This window comes from Lepidochelys olivacea (genome assembly GCF_965140295.1).
Source record: "Lepidochelys olivacea isolate rLepOli2 genome assembly, chromosome: 1".
Lineage (NCBI taxonomy): Eukaryota > Metazoa > Chordata > Testudines > Cheloniidae > Lepidochelys > Lepidochelys olivacea.
The window spans coordinates 262,792,289-262,812,973 of NC_140411.1; the positions used below are offsets into that span (position 1 = coordinate 262,792,289).

The 20,685-nt window shown below is 50.7% G+C and overlaps 1 protein-coding gene across 3 annotated transcripts in view; it reads left to right on the forward strand.

The window, feature by feature from the left end:
* Nucleotides 1-321: 321 nt before the first annotated feature.
* Nucleotides 322-20,685, forward strand: part of SEPTIN3 (septin 3) — a 36,858-nt gene continuing 16,494 nt past the window's right edge. For all 3 annotated transcript variants that reach the window (XM_084621337.1, XM_084621339.1, XM_084621338.1), the window contains exons 1-5: nucleotides 322-526; nucleotides 17,877-18,068; nucleotides 18,396-18,524; nucleotides 18,946-19,027; nucleotides 20,452-20,589. In XM_084621337.1, the coding sequence (XP_084477463.1) occupies nucleotides 517-526; nucleotides 17,877-18,068; nucleotides 18,396-18,524; nucleotides 18,946-19,027; nucleotides 20,452-20,589 (551 nt within the window). In that variant the 5' untranslated portion in view covers nucleotides 322-516. The remainder of the gene's footprint in view (nucleotides 527-17,876; nucleotides 18,069-18,395; nucleotides 18,525-18,945; nucleotides 19,028-20,451; nucleotides 20,590-20,685) is intronic.

Below are 20,685 nucleotides of genomic sequence, written 5' to 3' on the forward strand. Positions count from 1 at the left end.
TTAAATCTCTCTGCATAAACAAGTGGCTGTGGCTAGAGATGCTCCACAGACAGAAGCATGTGAAAACCACCTGGGAATAGGGAAGGAGAGGAGGAAAGGAACGGGTTTGTGTATGGTGGGGGGGAACATATTCAGGGCACAGCTAATCCATTCATCACAGCACCTCCCATCCCCAGCAGCAAACACACCCTCTCGTGCCCACCAATCCAGCCGGGGTCTTGCAGCAGCTGGGATGAAGCTTTGGATCTTAGGAGGGGAGGGAGGGAGAGAGTGGGGGAGATTTTGCAGGGATGTTTAATATTCAGGTCACATGATATGACCATGGCAGCAGCAGCAGCAGCATCCCTGCTTATCTGAAACATCTAGTGGAGGAGAGAAAAAAAGGGAGAGCAGGAGAAAGAGAGAGAGAAAAGCAGAACCTCCGAGGCAGCCACACTGCACCGGTGTCAGGAGAGAAAAGCGTGTGTGCAGGGGAAGCCACCACTCAGGAGCATATTCAGAGACAAAGAAAGATTCATGTTCAAAGGTAGGTGGTCCATGCTGATGCTTGCACAGTCGTGTGGTTTTGTCAGGGCTCAGGGATGTCGGAGGGATCCCCTGATGTTGCCGGCATATTGCTCCCTACACATGCACACGCACAGAATGGGGACTTGCCAGTGCTGCAGAGATGAGAGAGAACGTTTTCTTCATGCCTTTTTCGCTCAGTGGCAAAATTCTGGTGCCAAGGAGAGAGCGGAGCAGTTGTGCTGGTGACGGTGAATAGCAGTCACCAAGGCTGATCTGAAGGAGGGAAATAACCCCAGCAGCTGGTCCAGGGGTGGGAGAAACCACAAGCTGCTTTGTAGCTGGCTTGGCCCTTGTCGATTGCAGATGGTTGCGCTCTGGGCAATAGGAATGTCCTGTTCTAATCCCCAAGCATCCAAGTGGGACTCAGTGGGCAGGCAAGGAAACCCAGACACGGATGAGGGGCCCTTAGGCTGATATGGGATTGGAAACCCATACTCCTGGGCCCCAGGTCAGAGCACTCTTCCAGGCTGCCTCGTGGCACAGCTGTGCAACAAACCCTTTGGGACATGAGGGTGGGAGACAGAGTGCAGCCAAGAGCTTGAGGGCTCTGGGGAGATTGGCAGCATAGCGAAGAGAGGTGTGTGCTGATGTGGGGCTGAGGGGCAAGCATGGGAGAGCATAGCTTCCTCCTGAGGACTGGCTCAGGGGTAGGACATGCTCCGGGGGAATGCCCCAATGGTAAGATCTTGGAGACACAAGGTGGGTGAGGTAATATCTTGTATTGGACCAACTTCAGTTGGTGAGAGAGACAAACGTTGGCATTTACACAAAGCTCTTCTTCAGGTCAGACTTACCAGAGCCTGGATCAGCTTTCCAAGGGAACCCTGTCGCCTGAGCTGTTTCAACCTACAGAATCGAGAACCCCCTTATTGCAGCTGAGGTGGAGAGGAGGAGATGGCCTAATAGTTATTCCTCCTTTCTAGTTTCTGTATTTTTCAGTGAGGCTTCAGTGTGCTAGATTTCACTGCAGATTGGAGAGAGATGGGCTACGGTCTACCCCGGTACACCAGGTGGTTATTAAAGGCATATTAAGGAAGGCTGGCTTTGGGGAGGATGTAGCAGCCCCAAAGAGCTGGAATAAGTCTCTCTGTCCCACTTGAAATACCCTTGTCCTTAGTGGGGGGCGGGGAGGGGGATGAACTGACCTTGTGGCCTCCTAGGCTAATGATTTAGATCGGATTGTCCTGCACTATAAATTGTTTGTATTGTACGGATGTACATGCTGGAATAAATGGCCCCTTGGTAACTCTGGGACCTAGATAAAAATGAAAGGCATCCCTTCTAAAGCTTAGACAAGCAAGAAAAAATGATTAATTGTAACATTTCTCTAGGTCTGAATTAACGAATGTTAATGTCTGCAAACCACATGGAGACTTGGCTTAAACAATAGCCACTTGCTTTCTCAGGGGCATACACTAATGTGTGGAGGGCCAGATTGTGATTTGTACACTAAGACCCCTTTATTCCACCCTGGCAGTGTAAAAGGGGCCTTAAAGTGTGTGTAGGTATAATTACCTGGCCAGGGCAGTGTAAGGGTGCTGTAGTGTAAATGGGAATCTGGACTATTGAGAGCATTGCCCTTGGCTTCAGTGTCAGGATCAGGCCCTTCTTGAGTAGAAGGAGACACAGAATAAGGCTATAGATGTATTGTCTGAGTAGTAAATAGCAGTTTGTTTCTAGAGGCTGGATTCTTTGTGGTTTGAATGTTTCCACCCCTCACTCCTGATGCCATTCAGACAAAGAACAGGAAGGCCGGGGGAGGGGATAAGGAGCCTTTCATATCTAGGTTACTGGTTCTAATCTTCCCCTGGGGCAGTGATGACTGAAAGTCCTTACCATCTGATCTCTGTTCAGCAGCCTATGTGTAATGAGTTTGTGGGGCTCCATCCAGCGTTGAGTGGCTGTTGTAAATAGAACAGTGATGGACATGCTAGATGAATGAATATTAATGATGCTGAATTAGTAGCAGTCACTATTATTATTATTCATTATTAGCACTTACATAGTGCTTTTCATTCATAGATCTCAATGAGCTTTAAGTGTCACGGTCACAGGGCTAGCTGCACCTCAGTCCCCTTTCCGGTGTCTTTGAGTGCACCCCCCCCAGTGTTCAGCCTTCTGCCTTACCTATCCTTGAGTAGGAGGACTTGTGGCACCTTAGAGACTAACCAATTTATTTGAGCATAAGCGTTCGTGAGCTACAGCTCACTTCATCGATGAAGTGAGCTGTAGCTCACGAAAGCTTATGCTCAAATAAATTGGTTAGTCTTTTAGGTGCCACAAGTCCTCCTTTTCTTTTTGCAGATACAGACTAACAAGGCTGCTACTCTGAAACCTATCCTTGAGTGGCATCTTGCAATTCTCCCACTCTTGGACAGGGATCTGGGTACAACGCCCCGTCACCGTGCAGGTCTGACTGGACACCTGCATCTCTTCCCTTGGGGAATCAGTGCTATAGTGATCAACAACCTTCTTATAACAACTATGTTTATTAGGTCTCTCTCACCAACAGAAGTCTTACCCACCTTGTCTTTCTCTGTTTATTAGCACATGGAACAAAGCATTAGAGAAAAGGATGTAAAACAAAGAGTCAGCATAGTCTCATCTACACCTCTACTTCGCTACCATTTGAATGAAAGAAGCTTTCCCCCTTGAGTTCCAGAAAAGAACAGAGCCAACTTCCATTTTGTTGGGAAGCCAAGGAACTCTTGAAAGCCAGGCTGGTCCCAGCTTGCGCCTCAGGGCTTGTCTACACAGGGACAGTCAGGAAAGCTAAGGTGAACTAACATAAGGTGTGAAGTTAAAGCATATTCGTTCAAGTGCATTTAGCTCCTGTGGGGATTCTCTCATTCAGAAGGAAAGTGGCTTTGAGAAAGCTGGAAAAAGACAACAGCAGCCTTGAGGGAGGCTTTGTCAGCATAAAAATCACAAACTGTTTGTGATGTGCATGGGAGTGACTTCCAGCTGAAAGCAGCTCAGCTCAGGGGCTATTGCCTCAACTTGGGGGCTACTGCAGCCTTCTTTTCGTTTAAGGAGATGAGACTTGCTAGGCTGCATCAGACCAATGGTCCATCCAGTCTCTTGTCCACCCACACACCGGACTATTGTTGCAGGCTCCAGAGGAAGGAACAAACAACTTCTAATGCACCTCCTCAATTTAGAAAAGCAGGAAAGGGTGACTGCTTCCTGACAGCCCTTTCCCTTGCAGGCAAGGACTGGATGAAGGCTAAATGGATCTCGGATCCACCATATGTTTGGGTTTCTCTCCCCCACCAAAGCTGTGGGAGGCTGTGTGGGCTGGAGCACAGGACTAAGCATCAGGAATCCACGAGTTCTGATCCCGCCTTTGCCACTGACTCCCTGGGTGGCCTTGGCAAGTCATGTGTGAGGGACTTTTCAAAGGGCTCCTATGTGTGCCCTGGAGAAGACTTGGGCCCTCAGACAAAAGGGGTGTTTTCAAAGCAGAGTGTGGGCAGTGCCAGTTCCTTGAAAATCTGCTCTTGGTACTGGGTGCCCAAACTACATTGGGTGCTCAGGTTCAGCCTCGTGCTCAGCCATGCTGGGGTTATCGAACCCACACTATGATATGATGCTCAGGTCTCCAGGAACAGCTGTTATTCCTAGCTTGGAATGTCCTTGCCTCCTTCCCCCCACACCCCCAGCTCAAAGGTTCACTCAAGACATTTCTGCAATTCTCTCATGAGGCGCCCATGGCCTGCTGTGACAGCACAATGACATCAGCAATCCTAGCCAATCAGGGCCCTCACTAGGCTCCCAGTTTGGGACTAGGCAAAGAGCTGATCAAAAGTTGGAATTTCTTGTTTGCAGGAAATGTTGACGTTTTGAAATGTCTTTTCATTCTGATCTGGAATCAAAACCAAATATTTCTGAAATTTCCCAGCAGTCAGAAAATCTGAAAAATGTCAGTTTTGGGAAATATGAATTTTGTTTCCAAATTTCCTTTTTATTTTTATTTTATTTTATTTATAGGGTTTTTTTCATTGTTATAGCTTTATTATTTATGCATGCAGTCATGCCACATTGGTAGTAATATGCAGTGCTACAGGCATGTTATAATATGACCTTGTAGCTGAAACTTTCAAAGTGTCGCACTGTTTTATTGCAACACAAAGAGCAGAGGTTCCAAGTAGCAGCTGCCCTTAATGAGTGTAAAAATAAAAATAGAATATTTCAACTATTCTATGATGTCATACCATGACACGTATCCAGACACCTCTTTCACCATGTCCGCCTCAGTGTTTCTCCCTCTGGCAGAGGGATGGGAGGGGGGAGCTAGAGTAGATCAGTCCTACTCTGGAGGTTTTTAATTCTTAACTTTGGTTTATTCACAGTATTTACAAGGTGGGCCTGAAGGCTGGCCCTAGTAGTTCTCTTAAGCAAAAAACCCCACAACACATAAGAAATAAATCTCCTTGCCTCCACCTGAGCACTGCTTTGTTATGCTGGCTTCTGGTGGCCAGCACTTCCCAAAACAAAAGTAAACTCAGTGTTTCCCCTACAGGGAGGAGAACAGTTGTCCGCCTTTTCTCCCTGCTGCTGTTTGTTTCTTCTCTCTCTCTTCCCCATTTCACTGGACAGGGGATGTTTAAAGGTCACCAGTGGCTCCTAATTAGACTCAGGTGTCTCTAACTAACCTGAGATAACCTTTTTTCAGTTCCTAAGAACTTCACCACCCTAGGGCAGATATATCTGCCATCCACCACTCTTACAGCGGGGCTGGAGGACGGGGTGTCTGAGTGGGTGTGGAGGTGGATGGGGCCACTCCGGTGCCTCTGCCTGCGAGGGAGGGCACTGGTGCTCAACCAGATAGTCCTGTCCATGCTCTGGCACCGGCTCAACACCCTGACCCCAGCCCCAGGGTGTCCTGGCTGATATCCAGAAGCTAGTTCTGGAGTTCTTTTGGCCAGGACTGCACTGGGTCTCTGCAGGGGTTCTCCATCTACCCTTGGAGGAGGGAGGGCAGGGCCTGAAGTGTTTACACACCCAGGTCCATGTCTTCCGCCTCCAGGCCCTGCAGAGGCTCCTTTATGGTGCAGGTAGTCCGGCGTGGAGCATACTGGCGCACGCCTTCCTGCGCCGCCTCCGAGGGCTCCGATATGACCGGCAGCTCCTTTATCTCCACCCAAGGGGTCTTCCGCGAGACCTCTCCGGGCTGCCGGTCTTCTACCGGGACCTCCTCCGGGCCTGGAAACTGTTCGCAGCGACCAGGTCCGTGGCGGCCTCCCTGGGGGAAGACCTCCTCGCGGAGCCCCTGCTACACAACCCCCAGCTCCGTGTGCAGGCGGCGGAGTCCCCCTCGGTGCGCCAGAGGTTGGTCCTGGCGGAAGTCACCAGAGTCGGAGACCTCCTGGACTACGACCAGGGAGACTGGCTGGATCCCCTGACGCTCGCTCAGCGCATGGGGCTCTCCAGACCGCGTACTGCCCTGCGCGTACTTCAGGAGGTGAGGGCCGCTTTACCGCCCGCTGCTCGGGTTTACCTCGACCGGGTCCTGCGAGAGGGCGCGCCCCGCCCACCCTCCACCCCAGGCCCTCCGGACCTTCTCATCGGGCCCCTGCCCCGTGGACCCGACCGCCCCCCCCGCCCCTTCACCGTGAGCCGGCTCCGCGAGCTGCAGCCGGTCCGGTTCCAGACCGCGCCAAAACGACATCTCTACACGCTCGTGCTCCACACCCTTCATGTCCTCACCCTCGCGTCCCGCCCTGACACAAAGTGGCGGGACCTTCTGCCACCTCTAGAGGGTGAGGAGCCCCGGTGGGCCAGCCTCTATTCCACCTTAGTGCCGAGGCCCGCCGGGGATATCAGTTGGCGGCTCCTTCACGGGGCCGTGAGCACGGGCGTGTATTTGGCGCGGTTCACCCCGATCCCGGACACCTGCCCCTTTTGCGGCGTGAGGGAAACCCTGGCGCACGTCTATCTGGAGTGCGCCAGGTTGCAGCCCCTATTCCGGCTCCTCACCAATCTTTTGTTACGGTTTTGGTTGCACTTTTCTCCTCACCTTCTCATCTACGCACTCCCTGTCCGTGGCCCCACTAAGTCGCGGGACCTCCTGGTCAACCTCCTCCTGGCCCTGGCTAAAGCGGCCATCTATAAAACCAGGGTGAGGAGGTTGGCCGATGGAGTCTCCTGCGACTGCGGGGCCTATTTCCGCTCCTCTGTCCGTTCACGCCTCCGAGCGGAGTTCCTCTGGGCGGCGTCCACCAACTCCCTTGACGCCTTTGCGGAGCGGTGGGCGCTGTCCGGGGTTCTCTGCTCGGTGTCCCCGTCCGGTTCCCTTCGTTTGACCCTTTGACCGCACTCCCGTCCCTGTTTTTCATTAGTTGTCCCCCGTAATTAGTTGGTTCTCCAGGCCCTGTGGATCTCCCCCTTAGGCTGGGGGGGGATCCTTTTGTAGTGGACGAGCTCTGCCCGCCCACGTCCTGGATTCCCAATAGGACCACTCTTACAGCGGGGCTGGAGGACGGGGTGTCTGAGTGGGTGTGGAGGTGGATGGGGCCACTCCGGTGCCTCTGCCTGCGAGGGAGGGCACTGGTGCTCAACCAGATAGTCCTGTCCATGCTCTGGCACCGGCTCAACACCCTGACCCCAGCCCCAGGGTGTCCTGGCTGATATCCAGAAGCTAGTTCTGGAGTTCTTTTGGCCAGGACTGCACTGGGTCTCTGCAGGGGTTCTCCATCTACCCTTGGAGGAGGGAGGGCAGGGCCTGAAGTGTTTACACACCCAGGTCCATGTCTTCCGCCTCCAGGCCCTGCAGAGGCTCCTTTATGGTGCAGGTAGTCCGGCGTGGAGCATACTGGCGCACGCCTTCCTGCGCCGCCTCCGAGGGCTCCGATATGACCGGCAGCTCCTTTATCTCCACCCAAGGGGTCTTCCGCGAGACCTCTCCGGGCTGCCGGTCTTCTACCGGGACCTCCTCCGGGCCTGGAAACTGTTCGCAGCGACCAGGTCCGTGGCGGCCTCCCTGGGGGAAGACCTCCTCGCGGAGCCCCTGCTACACAACCCCCAGCTCCGTGTGCAGGCGGCGGAGTCCCCCTCGGTGCGCCAGAGGTTGGTCCTGGCGGAAGTCACCAGAGTCGGAGACCTCCTGGACTACGACCAGGGAGACTGGCTGGATCCCCTGACGCTCGCTCAGCGCATGGGGCTCTCCAGACCTTGTACTGCCCTGCGCGTACTTCAGGAGGTGAGGGCCGCCCTGCCGCCCGCTGCTCGGGTTTACCTCGACCGGGTCCTGCGAGAGGGCGCGCCCCGCCCACCCTCTACCCCAGGCCCTCCGGACCTTTTAATCGGGCCCCTGCCCCGTGGACCCGACCGACCCCCCCGCCCCTTCACCGTGAGCCGGCTGCGTGAGCTGCAGCCGGTCCGGTTCCAGACCGCGCCAAAATGACATCTCTACACGCTCGTGCTCCACACCCTTCATGTCCTCACCCTCGCGTCCCGCCCTGACACAAAGTGGCGCGACCTCCTGCCACCTCTAGAGGGTGAGGAGCCCCGGTGGGCCAGCCTCTATTCCACCTTAGTGCCGAGGCCCGCTGGGGATATCAGTTGGCGGCTCCTTCATGGGCCCGTGAGCACGGGCGTGTATTTGGCGCGGTTCACCTCAGTTCCGGACACCTGCCCCTTTTGCGGCGAGAGGGAAACCCTGGCGCACGTCTATCTGGAGTGCGCCAGGTTGCAGCCCCTATTCCGGCTCCTCACCAATCTTTTGTTACGGTTTTGGTTGCACTTTTCTCCTCACCTCCTTATCTACGCACTCCCTGTCCGTGGCCCCACTAAGTCGCGGGACCTCCTGGTCAACCTCCTCCTGGCCCTGGCTAAAGCGGCCATCTATAAAACCAGGGTGAGGAGGTTGGCCGATGGAGTCTCCTGCGACTGCGGGGCCTATTTCCGCTCCTCTGTCCATTCACGCCTCCGAGCGGAGTTCCTCTGGGCGGCGTCCACCGACTTCCTTGACGCCTTTGAGGAGCGGTGGGCGCTGGCCAGAGTTCTCTGCTCGGTGTCCCCGTCCGGTTCTCTTCGTTTGACCCTTTGACCGCACTCCCGTCCCTGTTTTTCATTAGTTGTCCCCCGTAATTAATTGGCTCTCCAGGCCCTGTGGATCTCCCCCTTAGGCTGGGGGGGGCTCCTTTGTAGTGGACGAGCTCCGCCCGCCCACGTCCTGGATCCCAATAAGACCACTCTTACAGCGGGGCTGGAGGACAGGGTGTCTGAGTGGGTGTGGAGGTGGATGGGGCCACTCCGGTGCCTCTGCCTGCGAGGGAGGGCACTGGTGCTCAACCAGATAGTCCTGTCCATGCTCTGGCACCGGCTCAACACCCTGACCCCAGCCCCAGGGTGTCCTGGCTGATATCCAGAAGCTAGTTCTGGAGTTCTTTTGGCCAGGACTGCACTGGGTCTCTGCAGGGGTTCTCCATCTACCCTTGGAGGAGGGAGGGCAGGGCCTGAAGTGTTTACACACCCAGGTCCATGTCTTCCGCCTCCAGGCCCTGCAGAGGCTCCTTTATGGTGCAGGTAGTCCGGCGTGGAGCATACTGGCGCACGCCTTCCTGCGCCGCTTCCGAGGGCTCCGATACGACCGGCAGCTCCTTTATCTCCATCCGAGAGGTCTTCTACCAGGACCTCCTCTGGACCGGGAAACTGCTTTCAACCACCAGGTCCAGGGCGGCCACCATGGGAGCAGATCTCCTCGCGGAGCCCCTGCTACACAAGCCCCAGATCCGAGTGCAGGTGGCGGAGTCCCCCTAGGTGTGCCAGAGGTTGGTCCTGGCAGAAGTTACCAAAGTTGGAGACCTCCTGGACTATGACCGGGGAGACTGGGTGGATCCCGTGATACTTGCTCAGCACACAGGGCTCTCCATCCTTCGTACTCCCCAGCACGTACTTCAGGAGGTGAGGGCAGCCTTACTGCCCGCTGCTCGGGTTTACCTCGAGCAGGTCCTGCAGGAGGGCACTCCTCACCCACCCTGCACCCCGGGCCCTCCGGACCTTTCCATCAGGCCCCTGCCCAGTGAGTCTCCCCGGCTATCCCACCCATACACCGCGAGCCAGCTGCACGATTTGCAGCCGGTTCGCTTCCGGACCGTGCCAAGGAAACAGCTGTACACGCTCATGCTTCACATCCTTCATTTCCTCACGCTCATGTCCCGCCCGAATATGAAGTGGCAGGACCTATTGCCACTTGTTGAGAGTGAGGAACCCCAGTGGGCCAGCCTATATTCCACCCGAGTCCCAATGCCCGCAAGTGATATTAGTTGGCGGCTCCTCTATGGAGCCATGAGCACGGGAGCGGTTTACCCCCGTCCCTGAGGCCTGCCCCTTTTGTGGTGTGAGGGATACCTGGCGCACGTATACCTGTAGTGTGCCAGGTTGCAGTCCCTGTTCTGGCTCCTCCTGAACATCCTTTTACGTTTCTGGCAGCACTTTTCCTCTCACCTTTTCATATACACACACCCTATCCGTGGCCCCACAAAGTCACGGGACGTCCTCATCAACTTCCTCCTGGTGATGGCCGAAGTGACCATCTACAACACCAGGGAGAGGAGGTTGACTGAGGAGGTTCTTTGCGACTGTGGGGCCTATTTCCAGTCCTCCCTCCATTCAGGCATCCTGGCGGAGTTCCTCTGGGCGGCATCCACTGGCTCCCTTGACATCTTCAAGGAGCAGTGGGCGCTGTCCAGGGTTCTCTGCTTGGTGTCCCGTCAGGTTCCCTTTGTTTGACCCTTTGATCTTTACACCTGTCCCTGTTACATTTTTGGTTGTCTCTTGTAATTATTTGAGTTCCTGGATCCTGTGGATTCTCCCCTAAATCTGGGGGAGGGTCCCTTAGCAATGGGCGGGCTTGCACCCACCACTTCCTGGAACCCAATAGGACCACTCTTACAGCTGCCAGGTCTGACTTTGTCAGCAGTAGTGCAAATTATTATATTATGCATTGTTCCCACCGGCTTGTCATGAAATAATGTAGACATAAACATAAAATACAAATGGGGAAAAAAAGAAACAAAATGTCAAAATAAAGAAACAAAAATTACAAATTCATAAACAAAATTTTTCCACAATGAAAATATTTTCACTTCAAAATATTTTTTCTGCAAGAATTTTCATTGGAATCGACACTTTTTTTATATGTTTTGATTTTTGACACAAATGGCCTTTCCTGTCAGAAAATGGTTTTGATGGAAATTTTCCAACTAGCTTTGATTGGGAGCTCAGGGGGCTTTCAGAGGGGTGTTTGGTTGCCCCAAGATGCCTAAGGATACAAGACCAGACCTTGAAAGGTATTTAGGAGCTTAACTCCCATTGGAAGTTGGGCTTCTAAATACCTTTGAAGACCTGGGGCACAGAGTGCCTGGCAGGATTTTCAAAGGTGACTGTGAATTTCCTGGGAGTTCAGAAATACCCACTAGATTTATATTGGCATGTGGAAATCACTAGTTTACATATTCTAGTGAAGCTGAGTCACCTAGACGTGAGCAGTGTAAAAGCAGGCTATTTTCAGATGCAGTTGCGGAGAGACAAAACTCACAGCATCTGGGGCAGGTGACCAGGTAAATGACAGAGAGAAAGGGACATGGGGGGCAGGAGGAAGTAGGCAAAAATGCCCCTGAGCCCTCTCTGCCACCCCCTTTCCCCATCTCTGTGGGCTCAGGCTATAAATGGGGTAAGTGCTATAGGGGACAATGGCAGGACACATGGGTTGTGGCAGTGTCCTGGGTATCTAGCTACTATGGCTATGAATGCCTTCTTTGCATCACATACAGCTACCTACTATAAACCACCAAATCAGGAAGAGGAGGTGGATGAGGCATTTCTAGAATGAATAACAGAAATACCCAGAACATAAGCCCTGGTATTAATGAGGGACTTGAACTACCCAGACATCTGCTGGAAAAGTAATACAACAAAACACATTTCTAGTAAGTTCTTGGAATGTACCAGGGACAACTTTTTGTCCTAGAAAATAGAGAAAATAGAGGGCTAACATGTTAGACTTGATTCTGACCAACAAGGAGGAATTGGTAGTGAATCTGAACGTGGAAGGCAATTTGGGTGACAGTGATCATGAAATGAGAGATTTCATGATTCTAAGGAAAGGAACGAGTGAGAGCAGCAGAATAAAGACAATGGACTTCAAAAAAGAAGACTTTAACAAACTCAGAGAATTGGTAGGTAAGGTCCCATGGAAAAAAAAATCCAAGGGGAAAAGGAGTTCAAGAGAGCTGGCAATTTCTCAAGGAGACAATATTAAAGGCAAAATTGCAAACTATCCCGATGCAAAGGAAAGATAGGAAGAACAGCAAGAAGCCAATATGGCTCCATCAGGAGCTCTTTCATGACATGAAAATCAAAAAGAAATCCTACACAATGTGGAAATATGGACAAATTGCTAAGGAGGAGCACAAAATAATAGCATAAGCATGCAGGAACAAAATCAGAAAGGCTAAGACACAAAATGAGTTACACCTAGCAAAGGACATAAAAAGCAATAAGAAGAGATTCTTCAAATACATAAAGAGACGGACGAAGGAAAGTGTAGATCCTCTACTTAGTGAGGAAGGAGAGCTAATAACTAATGGCATCAAGAAAGCTGAGCTGTTTAAAAAGGTTATTGGTGACCAGATCCTCAACACAATTAATATAAACAACAAGGGGAAAGGAATCCAAGCCAAATTAGGGAAAGAACAGGTTAAAGATGAGTTAGACGTATTCAACTCAGCAGAGCCTGATGAAATGCATCCTAGGGTCCTTAAGGAGCTAACTGAAGCAATCTTGGTATCAGTAGGAATTATTTTTAACTCCTGGAGGACAGGTGAGATCCCAAAAGACTAGAGAAGGGCAAACATAGTACTGATCTTTAAAAAGGGAAACAAAGAGTACCAGGGAATTATAGACCAGTCATCCTAACTTCGATACCTGGCAAGATACTGGAACAAATTATTAAACAATAAGTTGTAAGCACCTAGAGGATGATAGGGTTATAAGGAATAGTAAGCATGGATTTGTCAAGAACAAATCATGGCAAACCAACCTAATTTCCTTCTTTGACAGGGTTACTGGCTTAGAGGATGGGCGAAAGCAGTAGATGTGATATATCTTGATTTTATTAAGGCTTTTTACACAGTCCTGCATGACATTCTCATAAGCAAACTGGGAAAATGTGATCTAGATGAAATTATTATAAGGTGGGTGCACAACTGGTTGAAAGACCATATTCAAAGAGTAGTTATCATTGGTTCGCTGTCATACTAGGAGGGCATAGGTAGTGGGGACCCATGGGGGTCAGTCTTAGGTTTGGGTCAATATTTTTATTAAAGATTTTGATCATGGACGGAGAGTACGCTTAAAAAATTTGCAGATGACCTCAAGGTAGGAGCGATTTCAAGCACTTTAGAGGACAGGATTAGATTTCAAAATGAATTTGACCAATTGGAGAATTGATCTTAATTCAACAGGATGAAATTCAATAAAGATGAGTGCAAAGTACATCACTAAGGAAGGAAAAATCAAATGCACAACTACAAACTGAGGAATAACTGGCTAGGTGGTAGCACTGTTGAAAAGGATCTGAGAGTTATAGTGGATCACAAATTGAATATGAGTCAGTAATGTGATGCAGCTGTGAAAAAGGCTAATATTATGGGGTTTATTAAAAGGATTGTTATATGTAAGACCTGGGAGGTAATTGTCCCACTTTTTTTGGCACTGGTGAGGCCTCAGCTGGAATACTGTGTCCAGTTCTGGGCACCGTACTTTTGGAAAGATGTGGACAAATTGGAGAGAGTCCAGTGGAGAGCAACAGAACTGATAAAGGGTTTAAAAAACCTGACCTATGATGAAAGTTTAAAAAAACTGGGCATGTTTAGTCTTGAGAAAAGAAGACTATGGGGGGTCGCGTTAACAGTCTTCAAATATGTTATGGGCTGTTATAAAGAGGACAGTGACCCATGTTCACTGAAGGGAGGACAAGAAGTAACGGGCTTCATCCGCAGCAAGGGAGATTTAGGTTAGATATTAGGAAAACCTTTCTAACTATAAAGGTAGTTAAGATCTGGAACAGGCTTCCAAGGGAGATTGTGATAGCACCATCATTGGAGGTGTTTAAAAACAGATTGGATAAAGACCTGTCAGGGATGGTCTAGGTTTAGTGAGTCTTACCACAGTGCAGGGGGCTGGAATTGATGGCTTCTTGAGGTCCCTTCCAGCCCTACATTTCTATGATGCTATAAGCATATGCATGGCATAGGTACAATTTCTATCCTTAGAGGGAGCATTGTCTTCCGTGCGTGCTCACCCTCTGGAAACTACGCTCCTTTAAAGAGTCTAAGGTAGGACACCCAAACATTGAGACACACCCCCTAAATCACTGCCACTTTTGGCCTTAGGACTTGTCTGCACAGGGAAATTTACCAGAGTGGCTGTGGTGGTATAATTATGTGCCTATAGTTATAACTAAGGCTACATTTATGTCATGAAGGTCACGGAAGTCATGGAATCTGTGACTTCCAGAGACCTCCGTGACATTCTCTGCTTCAGCCCCAGGGGCTGCAGGACTCTGGAGCTGACAGCTAGTGGGGCTCTGGCAGGGTACCGGGGACAGCAGTGACAAGTGACAGGGGCCCCCTGCAAAGTTCCAGCGACAGGTGACAGACTCCTGCAGGGGCCCTCATCAGGGCTCCAGTGATGGGTGACAGCCTCGCGCGGCGGGGGAAGGGGGATGCTTCAGGCAAGCAGCTGGGGTGTCCCATTTTCTCTTTGGGAAATATGGTCACCCTGCAGCTCCCAGCTGCCATAGGTGAAAAGGGAACCCCACAGCTCCCAGCCACCACGGTGGTGGGGGAAACCATGGAGTCGCAGCAGCAAAAGTCACAGATAGGTGACATCTTCTGTGAATTTTTGTTTATTGCCTGTGACCTGTTCATGCCTTTGACTAAAAATAACCATGACAAAATCTTAGCCTTAATTATAAATGTATACTGGTATAGTTATGCAGGTAAATTTCCCTGTGTTGAGAAGCCCTTAATGTTCGTACAGTGCTTTGAACGAGGAAATGTTAAGCAGTTCCTCAGTCACTCAGACCGGCTCTTCCTCCCAAACCATCTCTGTCTTGAAATACTCCTTGAAATTCTTCCTATCCATGACTCTTTCTTACCCTGTACACTTATTTTTGCTGCAGCCCATGATGTTGGTCATTGGTGCCTCTGGCCCAATGACAGGGTGTGTGGGCCCCAGATGTCTCTTCCTCCAAAGCAGTGGCTGCAACATGCCAAATGGTAGCCATGCCACAAAACTGCTCACCTGCCATTTTGGATTGCCAACTTCCTGAGGTGTGGTTGTGGCAGGGGAGAGCAGAGGAAACAAGAGCTCGGAGGGATTGACTAAAGGGGATAATCTATCATTTATTATTTATTATTGAGATTGGAGTAGTGCCTACAATGTGCTGGGCCCTTTGCAAAGTCCAGACAAAAGAAGACACTACCCTGGCCCTGGAAAGCTGGCAATCTAAAAACATACGAGCAAAGTGAGCGGAGTGGTGATAGGACAACAGCTTACGAGGATCACGACTGTTTTTGTTTTTTAAAATAAACAAACTACATTCCCCCCCTTTAGCTTCCCTTCCAAATTCAACCCTTATGCGTCCCCCCCAGTGCTAGTTCGTGTGCGTACACTCCTCCCGCCCAGCAATCCTTCCCGCCATTCAGCCCCCTTCCCTCCATGTCTGTGAGCAGTTCGTTAATGAGATAAAATCAGTGATTTAGAGAAGCAGATGATTTACTATCCTAAGCAGAGCTTTCTCTAACCCAATAAAGGAAAAGAGCCAGAGACTCCATGAAACCCAGTAAGGACTTCGCTATTGTCTCTCTCTTTTACATGGAAGATGCGGGAGAGAGAGATTGAGCCAGCTAGCTTCTGTCTTTGTAGGCCCTGCAGAAGTAGTAGGTCTCCAAGAGTACTATCAATGAGAAGATAGTGGCCTTCTGGACCAGCTCAGAGTGGGCGTCCGTGGCTTGTGGAGAGGGTGGCATGGAAGAAAGCACAGAGATGTATGTGAGGGGGCAGACGTTCCAAGAGGTGGTGCTGAGGCAGTGGTGCAAGGAGAATTCATTTCTTACCCGTACGCTGCACCAGCTAATGGAGGGAGGCACATGACCTCCCCATGTGACTCTGCCCCGCCCCCAGCCCAGGCCCTGTGCACTCCCCCTCTCCGCCCCATGATCCATCCCAGGTTACCAAAAGCAATGGAGGAGGCACAGAGCCCCTGGCATCTGGTTAGCATCCCTGGAGCAAGGGAGATTTAGGTTAGATATTAGGAAAAACTCTAACTATAAGAGTAGTTAAACTCTGGAATAAGTTTCCAGATGTGGAAATCCCATCACTGGAGGTTAAGAACAGGTTAGACAAACACCTGATATGGGATGGTCTAGGTTTACTTGGTCCTGCCTCAGTGCAAGGGACTAACTTCTGTGTTAGCTGATGGCAGCTATTAACCCCTTCCAGCACAACAATACCCCTCCTCTCAGCTCTGCCCATCACCCCAATCCTGTGTAAAAATGCTGACACCCTGAAAGAAAAAGAAAGAAAGAAGGAGAATAATGTCTACACTGCCACTTATATTGGACTAACTTATGTCGTTTAGGGGTGTGGAAAAAACATGCCCCTGAGTGACATAAGCCCAGGTGTGGACAGTGCTATGTCGGCAGGAGAGCTTCTCCCACTGACATAGCTACCGCCGCTTGCTGTGGGTGGAGTCATTATGTCAATGGGAGAGCTCTCTCCCACCGGCACAGAGCGGCTACTCGAGAGATCTCACAGAGGCGCAGCTGCATTGGTACGGCTGCGCCACTGTATGATCTCTAGTGTAGACATGGCTGGTAGGGACCTTAGACCTTAGTCCATCCCGTGCTTTGCTGCACATTAGGCTACCCACATTTGCCATCCTTGCCTGTCAACTGCCCTTCTCTCCAAATCTTCCCATTTCATGTCGAGGTGCTAAATGTCATTCAGAGCTGTTCGTTTCCATGTCATTTGCGGTCTTCCTCTCTTTCTTCTTGCATTTTCTGGCGTCCATTCAAGGGCAGCATTTGGTCAGCGTTCTTTTCCCATTCTCAGCACGTGTCCCAGCCACGGATGTCTTCTTTTGAGGATTATTTGTGAGAGGGTGCCTTGTCCAGTCATTTTTCTGACTTCTTCATTCATCTTCCTATCTCTATATGTTATTCCCAATATTCTTCTCAGACATTAGTGTTGAAATGCATCCAGCTTTTGCATATCTTTCTTGGTAAGTTGCCATGTCTCACTGCTATATGTTGTGATGGTGATAACAACTGCTTTGTACACGTGCAGTGTAGGGACTCTCCCTACCAGCCACGTTCAAAGAAACTGAACGTGGCTGGTAGGGAGAGTCCCTGAAATAGAGGGGGATTGGAGAGTGGCACAGGGAGTCTGTGCGGGGAATGGATGGATACAAGGAGCCACTGGGGTGCAATGAGCTCTGCCTACACTAGCTACAAAGTGTGCAACCCTGTATAGATGGAAGAACAGGCACAGAGAGGTTAAGTGACTTGCCCAGAGACATGTGGTGAGTCTATGGATGAGTAAGAAATAGAAGCTGGATCTCTGGCTTCCCACGCTCCTGCTCTAATAATTAGCCCACACTCAATCTCTCCTTAAAAGAAAGAGAACTGCATTGGCTAAGTGACAGTTAAGGAGGGCTATGATAGCAGAAATAGGGTGCTATATTTAGGTAGGACCTCCTTTTCAAAAGTGCTCCCGGATTTTCGGTGCCTTCATTGTCGAGTACCCACAATTAGGGACCACTTGAAAATGTAGACCTACATATTAAAAACCATACGGTTAAACCCACAAGACCATCTAGCAGTGGGAAACATAGTCAGAGTGAATGTGCATTGCTGAAAGCCAGTTTTCAACCTGCTGTTGAAGGGGCTGATTCTGGGGACATTTCGAGATCAAAGGGGAGGGCATGCCACAGCCCTGGGGCCACATAGGCAAAGAGACAGATGTTTTCCTTCCTGTCCCCCCTACACATGCCATGTTCTAGGGGCCCCGTCTCTTGGAGCTCCCAGGATTCAATGATGCATAACATGGAGCCAGAGCCTCAGAAAGTTAACTTTCCAGTAGGGGCCGTAAAGCTCAAATCTGTAACCTAATTCATGCCCAGCAAGCAGCCAGTGAAACACACATCCGAGACCCACTCCCCAGCAGCAGAGAGGGGCAGAGGGAGATTACTAGTGGTGCCACCTGAATAACAGTTCTCCCCTCTTTCTCCCGGGCAGGGTCAGCAGACAACAAGATTGAGACAACTATGTCTGAGTTGGTGCCGGAGCCCCGGCAAAAACCAGCAGTGCCAATGAAACCTGTTGGCATTAACTCCAACCTGCTGGGCTATATTGGGATCGACACCATCATTGAGCAGATGCGCAAGAAGACCATGAAGACGGGCTTTGACTTCAACATCATGGTTGTAGGTAGGAGGGGTCATCAAGGCCTATGGAGCTTTTGGGGGGCATAGAGAGAAGCTTTGCCGAGCTTTGACTTCACTCTCATAGGCACAGGTACAAGAGGTTATAAGGGTATAGGGGATCACTGGGAGTATGGGTGAAGGACAGATCAGTCCAAGCCTAGTTCCAGTAGATCCCTAGTCCCTGTCCTTGTGATTTTCTGTTAAGGTACTTATGAAGGGCAAGAAGATCCCTCACACCCAACTTGGCAACTTCCATGGGTTTAAGTTCTTCAGCCTATTGTCAGAGCACAGCTGTGGTAAATGCTACACTCTTCCCCTTTACATTTATCAGGTCAAAGTGGGCTGGGGAAATCAACACTGGTGAACACCCTCTTCAAATCCCAAGTTAGCCGCAAGTCTTCAGGCTGGAACCGTGAGGAGAAGATCCCTAAGACAGTGGAGATCAAGGCCATTGGGCATGGTAAGAACCAGGAGAAGTATCCTGAGGACCAGCAGTACTGGCTGAAAGAGTGTACAGGGTGCTGGTGTCTTAGAACAGTCCTGTCAAGAACCTTTTACGAGGGCTGGCTGGAAAGCCAGAATTCAAGATTTAGTTCCACATTGAGATGAAACAGACCTTTCCAAATTTTTGAGAGAGGGAGAGAGAGACCCTGACCCATTAGACTAGCCAGCAGCCTGGTGGTTAGGGCACTCATCTGGGAAGTGGGAGACCCAGGTTCAAAGTCCCTGCTTTGAAAGAGGCAAACAGTCTCTCCCTTGCTTCTGTGGTCGTGGAAAGGGCAGACCATCATCATTCCCACAACATGTGTCATAGACGCCTACACAAAGAAGCTGATCTTGAGGGAGGGGGATCATGAGGTCTTTTCTGCTTTCTTCCCCAGTCATTGAAGAAGGTGGTGTCAAGATGAAACTGACGGTAATTGACACCCCGGGATTTGGTGACCAGATCAACAATGAGAACTGGTGAGCTTCTGACCGCCCCATCTATCCTCCCCCTCTCTGTGTGCCTCTTGGGTGGCTGACTTCCCCACAGGGCTGGGCATACAGAAGAGTCAGCACCCAGCGTGGTCCATGCTCTAAGATGGACCGCGCCCTGGAACACAGCGAACAGGTCAGCCTGAGCTCAGCCCCAGGCGGAGTCAGCGCTGCAGGGTGGGATGTTGGTGTTCCTTCCGATTCAGTTCTGAAGCAGTCCCCAGCATGGGAGCGGGGGGACTCTGTGGCGCCGGTTGTTGTCTTTCATACAAGATGTGTTCATTACAGATCCCATAGCACATCTGAGAAGAATAAAGGTGTCAGTAGCAGCATCCTGCCAAAGTCCAAGCTGGATAATGGTATTCTGCCTCCCCAAATGTCACCCGGGGGTTCCAAATGGATGGGATATTGTTCTTCTCTTCCTCGCTTAAGGCCTGAGCCAAAGCCCATTGACCTCAATGGAAATAGTCCTGTTGCCTTCAGTGGGCTTTGGGTCAGGCCTATGTGCTGCTGTGAACTGTTAAACTGCCAACACGTTCCGCTCTAGAGGTGGCTGTGCTTCAGCGGCCGGGGAAATGAGCACAGCTTATAAAGTGTTTGGGAGCCTACTAGATGACAAAAAGAACAGGAGTACTTGTGGCTCCTTAGAGATTAACCAATTTATTTGAGCATGAGCTTTCGTGAGCTACAGCTCACTTCATCGATGCATCCGAAGAAGTGAGCTGTAGCTCACGAACCCTTACGCTTAAATAAATCGGTTAATCTCTAAGGTGCCACAAGTCCTCCTGTTCTTTTTGCGAATACAGGCTAACACGGCTGCTACTCTGTCGCTAGATGACAGAGGCTCAGGAAATGTAAAATCCTTATAATGATCATTTCATTTATTTTACTTAGGTGTACACATGCTATAAAAGAGTGACTATTGCTGTGCTCTAGGACCCTTGGCATAACTTAAAACTCTACAAAATTCACCCCCCAAGTGTAAGTTTGGTGAGGCAGTGCAGTCAGTATAACCCACTACCAGCAAACCAGGCAGCGCATCCTTCTCAAGTCCCCCTCCCAGTCCAACAGTTCCCCCCACCCCGCTTGCAATCCCCTGCTCTGCTCCCCCACCCCCCCAGCCCCCAAAATTCAGCAGATTCTGCCTATTTTGGATCAGAGTAAGGCAAATGCCAAAGTCACGGGGGGCCCGCACAGCGAACGCCCTGCCAGCAGCCCCTTTCCACGTATGCCACTGGGGCTTCAGCTTGAGCACCTCTGCTGATCAAGAACCCTGGCAGGATCTGATCAGGCGAACAGATGATACCCTCCCACCCTGGAAACCCTCTTAGTTCCTGTAAGTGCCAGCAGCACTGTATGTATGAAGGATGAGGAAGGAATGTGCCCCCCGCCCCTCTCTCTGATTTTCACAGCTGGGAGCCCATCGAGAAATACATCAGTGAGCAATATGAAAAATTCCTGAAAGAGGAAGTGAATATTGCAAGGAAGAAACGAATCCCAGACACACGAGTCCACTGCTGTCTCTACTTCATCTCCCCCACGGGTCACTCGTAGGTATCCTGCTGCTGACGGCTTCCTCTCTCCCACTCCTCACTTATATGTCTCCTGTCTCATCCGTATCTTACTGTGCCTCTACTTTAGCTCCC